Source organism: Nanorana parkeri, unplaced genomic scaffold (genome assembly GCF_000935625.1).
Source record: "Nanorana parkeri isolate BGI_ZX_2015 unplaced genomic scaffold, ASM93562v1 scaffold812, whole genome shotgun sequence".
NCBI classification, from domain to species: domain Eukaryota; kingdom Metazoa; phylum Chordata; class Amphibia; order Anura; family Dicroglossidae; genus Nanorana; species Nanorana parkeri.
In genome coordinates this window covers 356,123-373,520 of record NW_017307080.1, presented here as the reverse complement: position 1 = coordinate 373,520, position 17,398 = coordinate 356,123, and the positions used below count along the sequence as shown (strand labels likewise).

At 42.8% G+C, this 17,398-nt stretch overlaps 1 protein-coding gene across 2 annotated transcripts in view; it reads left to right on the top strand.

The window, feature by feature from the left end:
* Positions 1–17,398, top strand: part of GALNT16 (polypeptide N-acetylgalactosaminyltransferase 16) — a 135,417-nt gene that overhangs the window by 83,286 nt on the left and 34,733 nt on the right. For both annotated transcript variants that reach the window (XM_018565102.1, XM_018565101.1), the window contains exons 5-9: positions 6,530–6,595; positions 7,604–7,725; positions 8,150–8,237; positions 8,658–8,742; positions 15,130–15,233. In XM_018565102.1, coding sequence (XP_018420604.1) covers positions 6,530–6,595; positions 7,604–7,725; positions 8,150–8,237; positions 8,658–8,742; positions 15,130–15,233 — 465 coding nt within the window. The remainder of the gene's footprint in view (positions 1–6,529; positions 6,596–7,603; positions 7,726–8,149; positions 8,238–8,657; positions 8,743–15,129; positions 15,234–17,398) is intronic.

The following is a 17,398-nucleotide window of genomic DNA, read 5'->3' as shown; positions in this document are numbered from 1 at the left end:
TTAGTTAAAAAAGATTATACATTCCCTTTAAAACAAAACTGTATCATGATTGTAGGGCAGGTTGGGAATTTTAAATAGGTTTTACATTTTATAATCAGGCTGCTGTGCTATCGTCAGATATTAAGCCATGGAAAATAAGTGTGTTTGGCTTTTTTATGTAGGTCTATGGCATTTTGTGCAAATAATAAAAATGATTTGCAAAGTTTATTAGATCACTACTCTGCCTACATCATCAGATTTGACAGAACGGGAAAATTATGCTTTGAAGTAAACTGTAACCCATTTGTAGGCATTGGAAAGTAAAAGTTTTGCCAATGATCAGATGCGACAAGACACTTACTATTATCTGTTTTAGTAACAAAAAAAATCCTCTGCGTGTTTCTGTGCAGAAGGCAGCCTAATAACTGCATATAAATTGAAATGAAGTATAGGTATTTCACAATTCTTTGTTCTTGGACACTGCAGAGAATGTCAACGCCACCACACATCTGAAATTATTATTATGCTGTACCATAAATCTGCACACTGACATTCTTAGGAAAATATGTTCTGTTATATATTTGATGAAGTGCTGCAGCAACCACTTATTTTGTAGCTGACAGGTTCTCTTTAAATGCTACCTGTTCACAATTAATAGCAGCCATTGCAGTGTTTTTAGAACTGCACAGGAAGCCAATGTGAAAATATAGGCACTCAGATACTATTTTGGTATCAATCTATATCACTGCATTAATCTAGGCATCCGCATTTAGTGATCTGACAGCTGCTAAATGAATCATAGTAGGTATTACAAACCAGCATAACATTTCAATGCATTACTGCATCGCATTCAGCTCAGAAAAAATTGGGATCAAACAACACAGAACAGGAACATTTTATGGTATTGTAAGATGAATTAGGCACTCTGTACCATATTATTACATTTGTAGATATTTATTATAGTTAAGTATTAAAAAATAACTAATTAATATTGTACAAAAATGTGGCAATGCCAACTCTCCTGATCATGCCACATCCCTATCATACAAATAGAATTCCCATATATTTTTGGGAACTTTTAAGGCACATATGAGTCTTAACCAATATTTTTACATTTGAATTATCACAACATATCCATATTTTAATATTGGTCATGGTCAGGGGTGTAGCATGGGTGGGCCAGGGGGTGGTTGGCCCAGGCGCCAAATTTTTTTGGGCGCTGCGGGCAGGGCCGTTCAGTGCTTTGTGTCTGCCTGGACAACAATGGTCATCCCATACAATTGGGGATCAACAGGGTTCTGCTGGGTGGCGGAACGCTGTGCAGAGTGGCCGCTGGGTGGGCCATGCCTAGCAGCAGGACACCCCATTCCTCCATAAACAGAGAGTGTGCACCTGGTAATGTCTTCCCCAAGAAGTATAGGAGCTTGGCAGAGGTGGAGGCCACATGCTGCCTCCCCGGGCCTGATGAGCTCTTCCAGACTGTCAGCCACCCCTTCTACCTCCACCTTTAACTGGGAGAAGAGGCTCATCTGAATTAGGAGGGATGGAAGAATGGTAGTGCTGAATGGGGGTACTGATCAGAGAGCAGGTGGGGGATGGGAAAAGGAGTACTGATCAGAGAAAAGGTTGAGGATGGTAAAGGGCGGAGAGGAAGTGGGGGAAGGTAGAGTACTGATCAGAGAGGAGGTGAGAGATGGGAGCAGATGGGTCAGCTGTCAGAGAGGAGGTGGGGGAGTGGAGGGGGGATGAATGATCAGAAAGGAGGTGGGGCAGGATGGAAATGGGGGGTACTGATTAGAGAGGAGGTAGGGGATGGGATAGAGAGATACTAATCAGAGGAGTGCTAACGGTCCACACGGTAGGGGGGCCCAATACTTCCCTTGCCCCGGGCTATGACTAGACTTTTTAGCCGGAAAAATATGTGTTTCATTTCATGTCATTTTGGATGTTTTGTTATTTCTTTTTTCTGGATTCGGGTCTGAAAGTCGAATAGTTTCGGCATTCCGATTTGGGTAAATCTGAATTTTCGTTAATTTCGGATGAGTTAAGTGATAATTGCGAAAGACAATTAGTTGCAGAAAAGTAACATTAAATGTTTACTTTGTTTCTTTTTTACTTTTGACACTCCACAAGGGGTGTATTTACCGCAAGGCAAACAAGGCGTTTGCCTGGGGTGGCACTTTCATGGAGGGCGGCCCTAGGCAAACGCCTTGCACTGCAAAAGTCTGTCTGGCAGCATGTTTGTAAAAGCTCTGTTTAACGTACGGAGACTGCTTGTGGAGGAGAAGGGGGAGGGCGAGAGCCGGGCAAAGAAGCAGCCGGGAGGGGAGATCCCAGCAGTGAAGAGCAGGCAGCCGGCCACGGAATCGATGCTGCTGCACTGAGGTCTGTGATCGGAGGAAGTGACGCGTGATGGAAGGAGGCGGCAGGAGTTCTAGTCACTGGCGGGACTCTGTGACAGGTGGCTGCTCCGCTCTACACACAGGCACACTTGGAGAGAGCGCGATACAGAGGGGTCACCTGTGAGGTAAGTGGATCGACAGATGGTGAGCACAGGGCTGAGTTTGCTCCATGTGTGAAATACATGGAGTGGGTTCAGACAGAGCAGTGTGTGTTGTTGTATGGGAAATGTGACCTCGTTAGAGAGGAATGGAGGCACACAGTGATAGTCAGTATGTGGATACTTTTCTCCCTCAGGGCTTGTTCACACTCATTCACACACTCAAATTTGATTTAACTCATTCACTAAAGAGTTAAATAAAATGTAAATAAATACACAAACTTAGAGATAAATCCTTTAATTAGACAAAAAAACAACACAAGTTTTTGATAATTCCTTTATTTAACAAAAAAGAAATGTCCCACGATGTCAATCCCGACCCCCGCCGACCAACAAAGAAAAAAAAAACACCTGCCGCTGGCTGCCCAATGCAATGTTCAAACCGGCAGTGGGCAGAAATAAACAAAGCCTGCTATTGGCTATTTAAAATTGAAATAGCCAATAGCAGGCTGGGTAATGCACCCGCACATCGCCTGATGTCAGTCACAGAGGAGCGGACCTGAGAGAGAACTCTCCCTGACTGTATACATCAATGGTCTCAATTTGTGTCATATGTGTAAAGTATGATTTGAGACATCAGAAAACAATTGAATTTGAGCGCCATCAAAATTCAGGGTGCCCTTATGCCAGGCTTCGGTAATAATCTCCTCTTTCTTGGCATAATGGTGTACCCTACAAATAACGTCCCTGGGATGGGCAGAATCTTGCAGGCATGGGCCCAAAGATCTGTGAGCTCTATCTCAATAAGAGTTCCGGGAGGGTTGTCAAGATAAAGGTTAAATATACTACAGACTGTGGCCTTGAACTTATAAGCAGAAGTGGATCCCGGAATGCCTTGAATGCGAATGTTGTTGCGCCTGCCCTTGTTGTCTTGGTCATCCAAGGCAAGCAGCATGTCCAGCACCTGTTGTTGATCTTGAAATTGGTTTTGCCCCAGGAGCAAAATTCTGTCAAGAAGATTTGAGCTGGTCTGTTCAACTTCTGTCAGCTTAGAAAAGAATGTTGTGAGTTCTTGACGAATTTCAGCCAGGTCTTGATTAGAGGTGGATACAATGCGTGCAGTGAACGCTTCAAAGTCAGCTTTGGTAGGAACAAGGGCTGCAATGTCTGCTTTCATCGGTAGAACACTAAGCAAGGATCTGAGATCAGCATCTGTAAGTGACCATGCACGAGAGTTCTGTGAGCCCCAGGGTGCGGCGCCTGACAGTGAGGCAGATCGCCCGGAGCCCAGAGAATCCTTTTCCCCAGGCATCATGGACATCATGTAGTGGAAGGACATAGTCCTGGAGGAGGAGAATAGCTGAGCACCGGAGGCACTGTGTGGCCTCATGCAGTGTGTGACAGGCTGGAGGAGCAGGATGATGTGGAGGAGGTAGCGGGAGCCAAGTGCCTACCTTGAGTTCTGTGGGCAGCAGGCTGACTGTAGGTGAACCTGGCAGGCTGGAGTGCAGAGGGGAGCATGAAGAACTTGTAGCCCGCTCTCCTGTCTCCTCTCGAGGTGGGGAGGCAATCCGTCCTGGCAGTGCAGGAGGTGGTGCCAGATCCGAAAATGGAGGAGAGGCGGGAGCTGTAGTGCTTGAGGCTGGTGCTGAGTGCGGTGAAGGCCGCATGTCTGAGATATGTGCCGCCTCTTCAAATAGATGCTGGAAGGCAGTTTTGTGGGTTGATTGAGTCCCTCGTAGCTTGTCCTTTCTGGTCATTTGGGCGACTATGTAGCTGAGACACGGAAAAGTGCAGTATTAGTTGAAGCTGGGACAGGAGTAAAGCTGACACACTCCGTTGGCCATTGCCAAGCCACACCCCCATATTCACATATCTTATTGATATTGCTGACAATCTGACTTTATTAACTGTGTTTTTTAAGTTTTCTGTTTGGCCTGTTTTTATAGGCATGGGTATGTCAAGCGATAGATAGTAGTCACAATGTCCGCTTAGTGACAAAATTAACGCTCAGTTATTCAGAGCTGAACTAATTAGGAATATGCACAATTTAAAAAGGTAATTTTCAAATTGATGGCAGCAACACAAAAACTGGGACATGGCCATGTTTACCACAATGTAGCATCCCCACTTCTTTTACCAACACTCTGTAAATGTCTGGGAACTAAGGAGGCCAGTTCCTGGAGTTTTGGGAGAGTAATGTTGCCCCATTCTTCACTAATAAACGGTTTTAACTGCTCAACAATCCTGGGTCTTCTTTGTAATATTTTTTGTTTCAAGATCGCCAAATATTTTCAACTGGTGAAAGGTCTGGATTGCAGGCAGGCCAGTTAAGCACCCAGACACTTCTACTATGAAGCCATGCAACTAGTGCGTTTTAGCATTGTCCTGCTCTAGGATGCAAAGCCCTCCTTGGATCGGCCGAAGCTACGGCCAGATCCTTCGGCAGCTTTGTGAATAGACCCCATTGTCTGGATGGGAGCATATGGTCTATGCTCTAAAACCTAGATAGATCTTTCAGCATTGATGGTGCCATTCCAGATGTACAAGCTGCCCATTCCATACGAACTAATGCACCTCCACACCATCAGAGATGCAGGTTTTTGAACTGAGCGCTGAAAACAAGCTGGAAGGTCCCTCTCCTGTTTAGCCCGGAGGACGAGGCACCCATAGTTACCAAAAAGAATGTCAAATTTCGATTCGTCTGACCACAGAACAGTTTTCCACTTTGCGACAGACCATTTAAATGAGCTTTGGCCCAGAGAAGATGGCAGCGTTTCTGGATCATGTTCAGAAAAGATCACAGGCATCCATTATTGCGTTTTGGCCTTGTCCCTTGGATTTTGGGAATCTTTTGATGATATTATGTACTGTACATGATGATATATTTAAAGTCTGTGCAATTGTACATTGAGCAGCATTGTTCTGAAATTATTCTACAGTTTTTAGTCGCAAATTGGTGAACCTCTGGCCATCTTTACCTCTAAAGGTGGCCATATACTGTACAACCATCGCAAGACCTTAGTCTTGCGATGGTTGTAAAGTGATTAAAAAAACGTACGATCTGCCCATCTTGGACAGGCAGATCGTACTCTCGATCATCGCAAGCCCGCCCCCTGTGGGGCGGGCTTCCGATGACCGCAATGCTGAACGTGCGTGCGCAAACCGGCCCGTTTGGCATTTGTCTCCCGAGCACCGTTCAAACCAGCCGAAAATTAATCAAACTAGACAAAAATCAAACTAGACAAAAGACGTGCGACCGTACAGTGGAAACGGTTGCACGTCTTCGTTCACACTGTTCGATTCTCGTACGATCGCGGGATTTCCCGCGATTCTCGTACGAGAATCGAGCAGTGTATGGGCACCTTTAGACACTCTGGCTCTCTATATATATGCCCTTTTTATATCCAATCATGTTACTGACCTGTTGCCAATTCACTTAATTAGTTGCAAAATGTTCTTCCAGCTCTTCTAGTTAGTACCACTTACTTTGTCAGCTTTTTGTTGCCCTGTCCCAACTTGTTTGAGACGTGTTGCTGCCATCAATTTCAATGTTACCTTATTTTTTTCATAAAATGGTACATTTTCTAAGTTTAAACATTTGATATGTTTTCTATTTTCTATTGTGAATAAAATATGGGTTGATGATATTTGCAAATCATTGCATTCTGTTTTTATGTAGAGTTTACAGTGTCCCAACTTTTTTGGAATTGGGGTTGTATATATAACAAAATGTTATGACTATGTACATTTATGGTGCAGCCTTCTGCTGTGCAGGACCAGGTTGTACATCAGCTCTACATGGGTGTGCTTTCTGCATGATTGATCCTGATGTTGAGACATGCAGCCTCTCTGCTTGTGGAGTGGTTTCTATTTGAGCAGATGAGCATGAGTGCACTTTAGCTGAGAGGATTAGTTCTGTCAGTCTGATTAATACGATAATGAGTGAAAGCAGATTCTTCCTATGGAAACACTCCTGGGAGCTCTCCCTTTGAGGAGAATCGTAATTGCAGTGTGCCAATTATTTGTTTTTTTCTTCTTTTTCTGCAGCCGATGACTGCCAGCTACTAACAAAAATTCCGAAGGTTAAATGCCTGAGAAACAGCCGGAGAGAAGGTGCGATATGGATTCCATTGTGTCATAAACTCCCCCGCGTGTTGTGATTTGTATAACAATTTCACAATCACTATGGAGTGGTTGTGAATCCCCAAGATGATGACAAATGTTGTAGAATTACTTCCTGCATTCAATAACTGACTGTATGTATTTAAATGCATGTGCACTGTGGCTCATGATATACAGTATGTGTAGACTAGGGATGCAGCGATACCGGTTTTTCAGTATTGAGTACCGATATTTTGCTTTTGATACTCGCCGATCCCGGCCAATCAGCAAGGAGCCAGCATTATGTTCCCGTACCGCACTGCCGGTCAGAGGAAATCTTCTGAGGAAATCGTCTGCAAAACAGGAACACTCTACAGCATAGATCGCCAAATAATGGACTGAAGTCTGGACAAAAAGCAGGTGGTGGTTCTAAAGGGGACAACCAATGTAAGGGAGCACTCTGATGGGGACAACTAAAAATGAGTTATCCCCATCAGGGTGCCCCCCTACATTAGTTGTCCCCATCAGAATACCCCCCTCACATTAGTTAATAATGTTAGGGAGCGCTCTGATGGGGACAACTACTGTATGTGGGCACACTGATGGGAACAACTAATGTAAGGGGGCACTCCGATGGGGAAGACTAATGTAAGAGAGAGCTCTGATAGGGATGACTAATGTAAGGAGGCATTGAGGGGACATTAGATTAAGACCTGTAGAAACATTTTATCAACAGACCTCCCGAATTTTAATTCAACACACCTGCTCTACAGGCTCTTTTCCCCTGACACATTTTGCTTCCCAGTGGGGCTTAATCACACTATAGAAGTAAGCCCCACTAGGGGAGAAAAGCATCAGAGGAAGAATGTCTGTGGATTATTTCTGTGGTTCTGAAAGCATTTTACTTTTGCAGCTATGTTAAAATACCATATAACTGCTCTAACAGATATCAGTGCTAGGATACCAGCGCTAGCACCTACTGCTTCATCTCCCTCATCAGCTTTATCTTTTAACTCTTAGGACTGATCCGATCTCGTGTTCGTGGAGCGGAAGCAGCCTCTACAGGAATTCTCACATTTTTGGATAGTCACTGTGAGGTCAACAATGAATGGCTTCAGCCTTTGCTTCAGAGGGTCAAGGAGGTGAGCAAAGTCATATTCAACATTACCTTCATCCCAACCTTTCTGCAGATAATAGGTACAGTCCAATGTTTTTTGATATTCAAAGATTTATTGATATCAATGTGGCAGGTAGCTTAGTAATGGCTTTGTATGAGCCCTTGAGGCATCTAGCTGACTCTTTTACCTGTCTGGCATTAATAAATCTTCACATAGCAGAACCTGTATCACCCAGCACCTTTCTTTATTTACTGATTGGAAAATACCGCACTTCAAATTTGTGCTTGATTCTCAAAAGGAATTTTACATGATAAGCTAGATATTTTTACACTACAAAAAAACAAGGTGCTAAATTCCCTTCTGCTTGTGAGCTGAAATAGTGAGTCATCCCCGTAGGAGCTGCCAGTATTCAACTAAATTAAGTTTATGGGATCCCATGTTTTTCTAGGATCACACCCGTGTTGTCAGTCCAATAATTGATGTCATCAGCCTGGATAATTTTGCCTATCTGGCAGCGTCTGCAGACTTAAGAGGAGGTACGTAATTCATACAAATATTTAAAGTGTCAGGCCACCCAAAACTGACATATCATATACTGTATATATATATTGAAAGTTGGTAAATCACCCACCAGCACCTTACATCCAGAAGAGAGATTTCCCTGCCTGCAAGTTACGCTCAACCGTTATTCTTTGTAACATTAAATAGATAAAAAAAGTATCATGCCACCAAAGCCCCAATAAATACAAGAAGTCAAAGTCTGATTTACTCTGATATGATCTTCAAGAAACTCAGATTTGAGTCACCTTACCCTTTAATCATTATATGATACCATGCATACCTACATTTCTTACATTTTCTTATTCGATTCTGCCTATAACCAGGTCATTTGCGTGTGTTCCTTTTTACAAATCCATAAATAAATAACTAAATAATTTATTATCTTATACTAATAGGTTTTGACTGGAGTCTTCATTTTAAATGGGAGCAGATTCCCATTGAACAAAAGATGTCCCGCACGGATCCAACCTCCTCAATAAGGTAACTATTGCTTTTTTTCTCATAAGCAACATTAGTGGTGCATCCAGGGTAGATACGCCCCTGAGCAACATACAAGCATTTATGCTATTATGCACTTGTACTGCAGTTCATAGATTTTTTTTCTGGTTTTGGAGAGAGTGGGAAAGAATTAAAACTCCTGTCACAATTTTACTGCTATCTGGCACTCCGTTAGATAGAAAATCCCCTAATTTCCTGCCCCAATAACAATGGTTTCCCCAGACAGGAAGTGAGGGAAAATCTGTAACAGAAACACAGACAGAAAATAAAACGGAACATTGTACCTTACTTACCTGTAATTTTCCTTTCCTGGTGCCTAGCATGGCAGCATATGTTCTCTCCTTTAGTTATCTGAAATCTTGTTATGCTAATGCAGCGGGGGGGGTTGAATTCACTCTTTTGTAGATTTAAGTTAGTCTTGTGGGTGGGATAGAGGGCGGAGCATGCGGTCACGTAGGCTCCAGGAAAATCTGATAATGATCCTAGTCTTCCCTACTCTACTAAAGAAAAGCATTTTTATTTGCAGTATGTCTTTGATGCTGTTGGAAAGTTACCTTTACTTCCTGTCTGATGAAACATCAGCAGGACAAGAAGTGAGGGGAAATAACTTTTTGGCAGGTTTGCATAGCAGTAAAACCCTGACAGGGGTTCTAACCATTTACCACTTTATCCAAAAGTAGAAAAAAAAAATTGGGACTTGACATACACTGTAATTCTATTTGTCACCATATAGCACTTTAAGTGTTTCACTAACTAACTTGGCGATGACAATTTTCAAAATAATATATGTTGTTTATACAATTATTGAATGTGTTTTCTGTCATTCTGCCAGTAACATAATGGATCTGGATATAAATTTTATAAATCTACACTGTCAGCAAATAATGATTAATGGTCCTATTAAACAATAACTATACTTATATTAAACAAAGATAGTGGAGCTGAGTTGAGCACAGGGGTGGACTGGCCATTCAGGCCCTCAGCCACTGCAGCAAGGAGGGGGCCCATCACAGATCCCCCACGCTGCCCTTTCCAGCCTGCATGGAAGGAAAGGCGGCTGTGTGTGCCATCTCCATGCTCTTTTCGGCCAAACTGATACCAAACTAGAAGATGCGGCTGTGTTAAAGCAGCAACGGCAGTGTCTCCCGCCTCCCGGGCCCACCAGACTCTGCCGTCATCGCTTTAACTTTTACTGCCAGTGCAGCTGCATGAGTTCCCAAGGCTGAGGGGCCCGACTGAGATTCAGTCCCAGGCCCACCCACTGGAGGAATGGTGCCTGCATCTGCCCCAGCTTAGATGCTCTTTATCTGCCCCTGGTCTCACCGCATTATCCCCCGGTGAGACCCCCGGCATCTGACCCTGGTGAGACCTCCGCATATGCCCCCTGGTGAGTCCCTCTGCATCTGCCCCTGGTGAAACCCACAGCATATGCCCCTGGTGAGACCCTTCGCATCTGTCCCTGGTGAGACCCTCCACGTCTGCCCTGCTGAGACCCTCGGCATCTGCCTTGTTGAGACCCTCCTCATCTGCCCCTTGTGAGACCCTCCACATCTTCCCCTGCTGAGACCCTCCGCATCTGCCCCTAATGAGACCCTCCAAACCCTCAGCATCTGCCCTGCTGAGACCCTCTCCATCTTCCCCTTGTGAGACCTCCGCATCTGAGACCCTCCGCATCTGCCCCTGCTGAAACTCCTTCTTATCTGCCCCTTGTGTGACAACACTGCTCCCCCATAAACACAGTATAGCAAGCCAGTGATGTAACCCGAGGACAGGAATAACGGAAAAAAAGCCTGAAAAAAATTAAACTAATGCAGCCACCACATTTGAAGACTAGTAAGCTGCAATATATTACATTTATGTTCCAGGGTTTAGATCATGCATTAACTATTTCAACCCTTCAATTTGTAATAAAGGTATAGTTATCCCTTAGTAGGCTTGCCATAATTATTATATTATGAAAAGAAACTACTATGCTACAATACTTAACTTGGTACAAACGATACTAATTTAAAAAATTTAGAAATAAGAAAAATAGAGGCTTTGCAGTGTTGGAATTCATTTTCTGTAGTAAATTCATCTCTACTAAATACCATTGACACAACTTTGTTACATAGTTAGTTAGAGGTTATCATTGTCTAGACAAAAAGGTGAAACAGGGTGCTGTAATCACTGTATAGCCCTGTTATGCACCAAGAGATTGAAGTTATATAAATGATCCATGTTAACTTTCTATGTTCATTAAAAGCATATTCCACTATTTAAAATAAATAAATAAATAAATGTACTCATATTGCAAAAATAAAAAATGTGCATTTATACATTTTTTGCATTAGAGCCTGCAGCATTGGAGCTACGCACGATCAGTGGATCATGCATACAGTGTGTAGGCTCCTGCAGAATATTCCCCGGTCCCAGATCCATACGAAGGTATGAAACTTCGGTTATGGAGCTGTAGGAAGTAATCATTGGACTACAAGTGCTGCTATGTTTCATTGAGATCTAGGAGTTCCTCTGCCACAGTGGCAGATGGGACTTGTAGTTTTTCTGTTCACAAATCCTGTGAATACAGAATGCTGCATTGAAAACCCTGCAATTAAAGGCAAGGGGGCGGGGTGCTGCAGAATGGCACAGTGCTCCCCTAAATATTGGTGCAACATGGTATAAAAAATTGAATTAGCCTGTAAATAAAACATCTGTTAGCTGTCTTAAATGTGACAACTAAAATTGTTGGAAGTATGCTTTGTATATTCTCCATAATCTATCCACCTACATGTTGGTAAAATAATGAACTTTTTACCATCATTGAGTATAATCTAGAGTAAACTCTGCACAGCTGGTACCAAGCAAGGTATGCATATATCCAAGGTGTCGTTCCATCTGTGAACACATATCAAAACATTATCCCATCCACAGACAGATCTGAAGAAGACAAAATAATCAAAAGCAAACACTGTACAAGTAGTGCATAGTGTACGAGCCTAGCAGGCGGTACTTAGTGTTGTCAATAGACAACAGTGGAGAAACTGTTATCCATCTCTCATGTTCTGAAGGAGTCTACAGCAATCATCTGTACAATGCTCCCTGTCTGATTTTCTTTCCATCATAATCTCTATTACAGGATAATAGGCATCCAGGGTATGTGGGAAACACATTATTTTCTTTTACACATTACAAATATCTACCACATTTCTACATGCCATGAGTGATGTATAGATTTGTGTAAAAGACACTTGGGTGGCTAATGCAAGCGGAATTTCAGAAATGACTGGTTTTCTTTTATTTCTTCTATTTGAATTCATAATTTGAGGATCTGGGCAGTGTGGAGTCCTGCAAAGTTGTAGGATATTAAGAAGACAGAAGGTGACATACATTTCCCAATAAATGCAAGTGATGTAAAATCTTCAGGCATCATTTCGATAATGGTTTTCTGCGGTTTAACAACAGAACAGTGACAACATGATGAGATAGTCTGACATATAAGAAGATCTCTGTCACTAGTCAATAATTGTCCCTTTCTCAACAATGAGCAGTTCTCTTACCTTCTGTCTTTCTTCAGATGAGAGCTGTCAATCTACAGACAGCCACATTAAGAGCTAAATATCGACATGACTGGGGTTGATTATTCTGTCAGCAAGGAAAAACTCCAATATTAGAGGTCTTTCATCAAAACACTTCATCATGTAGTTTTTCAGAAAGATATGTGATCACAGAGGGATTGGCAGGCTTGCTAGATAAGACTGCCAGGCTTGCCAGTTGCCAGTTTAATCTGCTTATATTTTGCCTGGAGCCTGCCCCCCCCCCCCCCCCTTTTTATCAACATGCTAATTCAATTATTAAACCCTTTTCTGTTTTGTTTGTAAACCTAATGTTAGACCCAGTGACATCACTACTAGATCTCTGGGCATCTTTATGCTATGCAGGCAGATTGTGGCTGGTGGGAGGGCCCGGCAGCGTGCTGTACATAGCTTTCTGAAAACTGGAAGCTGTAGTAATGCCTGCTTGTGATGCTGATCCTCTATGACCGAAATCCATTTGAATGAAAGGAGGGCCAGGATTAGTAAGAGGAGTAAAGTGCTAGATGATGCTGGACATCCTCCACCTGGGAAATGAGGCATGCTACAGCTTCTGATGCATGAGAAGTGTCCAGTGAAATAAGACTAACACTGGGCATACACTGAATGAGAAACAGAGCTGAACAAGTAAAAACTCTCTGCCAGTCTATTGTATTCTGACAGCAATGGGGGTGCATCTGATTGGCTGCAGATAACTTTTGGATTGGCTACTTCAACAAAAGTCGATAAAAAAATCGACTTTTGCCAAATGGTAAGACCTCCAACAGTTAGAGCAGTAATTCCCAACCTGTGTCCTGAACAGGTGATATCTTACCAACCTCAACACCCCATAGCTTTCCCACAATCTTTCTGAATCCTAGTAGGAAGTGGACTCACAAAATGTCTTTTAGAGTCTGGAATTGCAAGCCTTCTTCTGTACCTCTGTTATTAATGTAGAGCAGAATACATGTTACCAGAGCTAAATACATGTCACCAGAGCAGAATATGTGTCACCAGAGCTGAATATGTGCCACTAGGGCTGAATACATGTCACCAGAGCTGAGTACATGTCACCAGAGCTGAATACATCTAACCAGAGCTGAATACATCTCACCAGGCTGTGTGCCGATCTCATCCAGGCGGCATATGGATCTCTGCAAGTTCTGAGGGCAAGTGACTATGCTGATCGGACAGGTGACAGCCTGAAATGCTGTGTGGTCCCCAGCTCCGGGGCTGTACATGCGGTGTGAGGCTGTCCATGGCTGTGCCTGCACCAGGAAGGAGGAGCAGGAGCTATAGAACCAGACAGGCACTGCAAAGGACAGCTACTGCCAGGTACCCAGCCGGCTGCCTGAGGTTCCCACAAGCGGGGAACTCAGACAGCCGCAGCAGATTACAAATTTAATCAGTATTGGCCTTAAGAATCGGGGCATTTTCATGAGTGCAAGTACTCATGAAAATGCCGGGTATCGGCCCCTGATACCGATACTAGTATCAGTATTGGGACATCCCTACTTCTGGAGACTATAAGATGGGAAAAAGGTCACATACATACATATTCTTATGTGATATGGTACCTCCATCTGATTCCACATCATCCATACTAATAGAGTACAACTGATGTGGTGGTCTTCTGTTGTTTATACAGTACATCACATATCTCCTGCTTTAGTACAAGGCTATCATTTATTGCATTTTAGTACTGTAGCTTAGCATTTAACTGCATCATTTGCCATCTATTTGCCTCTGTATACAGCTGCGTACATTTGAGCACCATAGCACTACAAAGAAATTAACTGGTATCTTTTCTGGTGTGGAGAAAAACAGAAAAGTGAAAAGACGTCAGCTGGGGTTGGTAGGAGAACTTCTTTCCCATACATAAAAAACTAATAACTGTATTTCTCCACTGGTTTGCTGGAGCCTACAAAATTGTTCCACACATGTAGGAAAACAATATTTGTCATCATAATAGGCACTGGTTTGCTGGCTTATTAATTATTCTATTATTTAACACAAGATCTCACAGTACATTTGACTGTATGGTGCTATGTGTCATAACATCTAAAAGGTCAGGAATCATTCAGGAACCATTCATCTAGAGCATGCCCAGGATAAGTATTTCCAAAGCATTGAAAGCTGGGTATACACTGATAGATTTTCGTACGAACATTCATATGAAAAATCTCATTAGAACTATTAGAGAATTGAAGAAACATAAACAAATGATTTCAAACTTAAAATTTACTGGTGTGTGGCCAGCTTATGTAGATGCAGAGAACATCAATGATGAATGAGCACACTAGAATAACCCAGAACCACCAATCAGATTTCTTCTAATCAGTGTGGAGTCCTCAAAATGAAATGAGAACTGATTGGTTGCTGTGTGGTGAGGCATTCTTCATTAGACTATTAAATAAACTTAAAAGCATATTTATACCAATAAAGGCTAAGTTTACCTTTTGGACCATGTTCCGTGTTACACCTATCTATTCAGGGTGTAACATTAAATGTGGTCACTGGCAGCTGTGCATGGCTTTCATTCTGCAGGAGCCAGAGCTTTGCACCCACAATCTACTGATCACGGCTGCAGAGCTTTAATGGCTGCAATTCAGAAAAAATAATAAATGCACATTTGTTTCTTCTATGAAGAAGTGTGAATGTATTTTTTTCCTCAAAAAGTGGACTTTGCCTTTATTTGTGCTAAATCATTAATTATATTTGCAAGTTTGACAATAGCTTTGAGACTGAATACTCGAACACTTTTTCTTTCCTTATTTCTACTGCTCAGGTTCAATGACTACTTGTATTTTGTTATTAGGACGCCTGTCATTGCTGGTGGTATTTTTGTTATGGACAAGTCTTGGTTTAACCAGCTGGGAAAATATGATACTCAGATGGACATCTGGGGAGGAGAGAACTTTGGTGAGTCCAAAACTTGATAAAGTACTGTAACTGTAAATCTCAATGTGTATCCATTTAACCTTCTAAACTGATCATCCTTAAACTATATCAGAAGGATAGACTCCATCTGATGTGTTCACTTTAATCCACAAGAGAGGGAACAAAAGATCCGGTGGGTACAGTGAGAGTAGGTGTGAAGTTGCTTGGCAGCAGTAGTGAGTTTGTACAGCCCAGTATCTTTGAGAGCCACAGCGGTGTAGGCGTGAACAGATCATTGCTGAACTCAGCCTTGTAATAAAGTGACATAACTGATTTATTTTTATCCGCTGATGCTTTTGTTACATTAACACACACAATGCAAATTTTTAAGTTGGATTATAATTTATGTACAACAGACTTGGATATTTGGTGATTCTTTGAACTTTCTCAGAATGGAGAGTAAGAACATGTTTGGGGAAATATGTTGCAGATAAATGGGGAAGAATTAGTGCCCCTGTCATCAGCTTTTACTGCTATCCTGAGCTCTGTTGAAGAGATTTCACCTCACATTCTATTCGCGAGACATTTTCCCAGGAAGTGAGGGAAAATCTGCAACAGAGAAAAAAGACATGAATTAAAAGGTGGCAGACATTCTATCATCCTCCTTAAATTAAAAATAAGCATTTTTCTTCTGTCTGTGTTGCCAGGGCTGTAGCTAGCTCCTTTTGCGCCCGAGGCAAGAACAAAAAAATGCCCCCCCCCTAACAGGCGTGTGACGTGACCCAACGCCGAGCACGCGCGTCGTCATGTAATGTCATGCACCCCGTCTCCAGGATGTGTTTCTTTATTTTTTATTATCTTTTTATTTTCATTAATTTTTTTACTGTTGGGGGGACTTCAGGGAATTACCGGGGGTCTAATTTGATGATCTGACATTTCCCTTTTAAAATAGAAAAAGAAATTGAGGACACGGAGTCCTCAATCTCTTTTTCTGCAGCCTCTGTTCTGAATGAATGGAAAGTACAGAGGGTTCCCATTCATTCAGAAAATATTTACTATAAGCCAGTTTCTGAATGGGGAGAAGCCTCTGTACTGAGTACTACTACCCATTCAGAAACACATGAACGAACAGGAAGTGATGTAAAGCACTTCCTAGTCACTTATAACTGGGGACACATAGTACTATGTGTCCCAAGTTATTTACAAAAACTGGAGTGAACAGCTGATCATTGCAGTGCTTGTTCGGTACAAAGAGCATCAGTAAATATCACAGATATTTACCGATCCTCCGCTCTCCCTCCTGAGCCGCTTGGCCACGCACAGAAGGGCGGTACAGCTTGGGGGCAAAGGAGGGAGTGCTATCACTTCAGGATGGCCGAGCAGTGAGGAGAGAGAGCTGCCGGCTGTCAGATCCTGGCCGAGTGGCTCTCTCTCTCCTGGCTGCACCTCCCGTACACCTGCGCCCGAGGCGAGTGCCTCAGTTGCGTAGCCCTAGCTACAGCCCAGTGTGTTGCTGTTAGAGAGAGTTCCCCTCACTTCCTTCTATGGCGACAACCTTTTTACCAGACAAGAAGAAAAGGAATCTCTCCAACAGAGCCGCATGACAGGATTTCTAACCTATCCCTGCTCTATAGAAAACTATCCAAATACTCCAACATGTTTTGGGTATAGATACACTTTAGCTTTTAGCCCTCTGTGGCTTCATAAATAAATGTGTAAGCTGTTCCATCTAGTTGTGGATCATACAGTTTTCTTAGCGTTTAACAGACAAAGCGATAGCAGTCACAGGGATACAGGCCTTCCCTAATGGGGCAGCAATTAGGTCACGTGGAGGGTATTGTACCGTACGGCAGCACAATCACTGCCACCCAAAAAATTGTAGGGATGCCCTTGTCTGTAACATCCTCTCCTTTTCATACTAGAACACTCTAGTAGAACTCACCTCACATATGACAATGAGATTGGTCACTTGTCCTGACTAGCATCCTACACACACAACTGAATAGCACTGACGTTTGGCACTACCTATCTTTTTTTTTATATCCCATCTCCTGTGCTTGCCCACCACTCTGTTCAGCACCAGCTGAAGGAAATATTTGGTAAGGGGAATCCATAGCCCTGTGGGTTCATCATAAACTCCAATAAGGCGTACTTCACGCAGGACTTTCTTCTTCTTCCCGGTGGATGAACAGAGCAGTAGGCGGGTG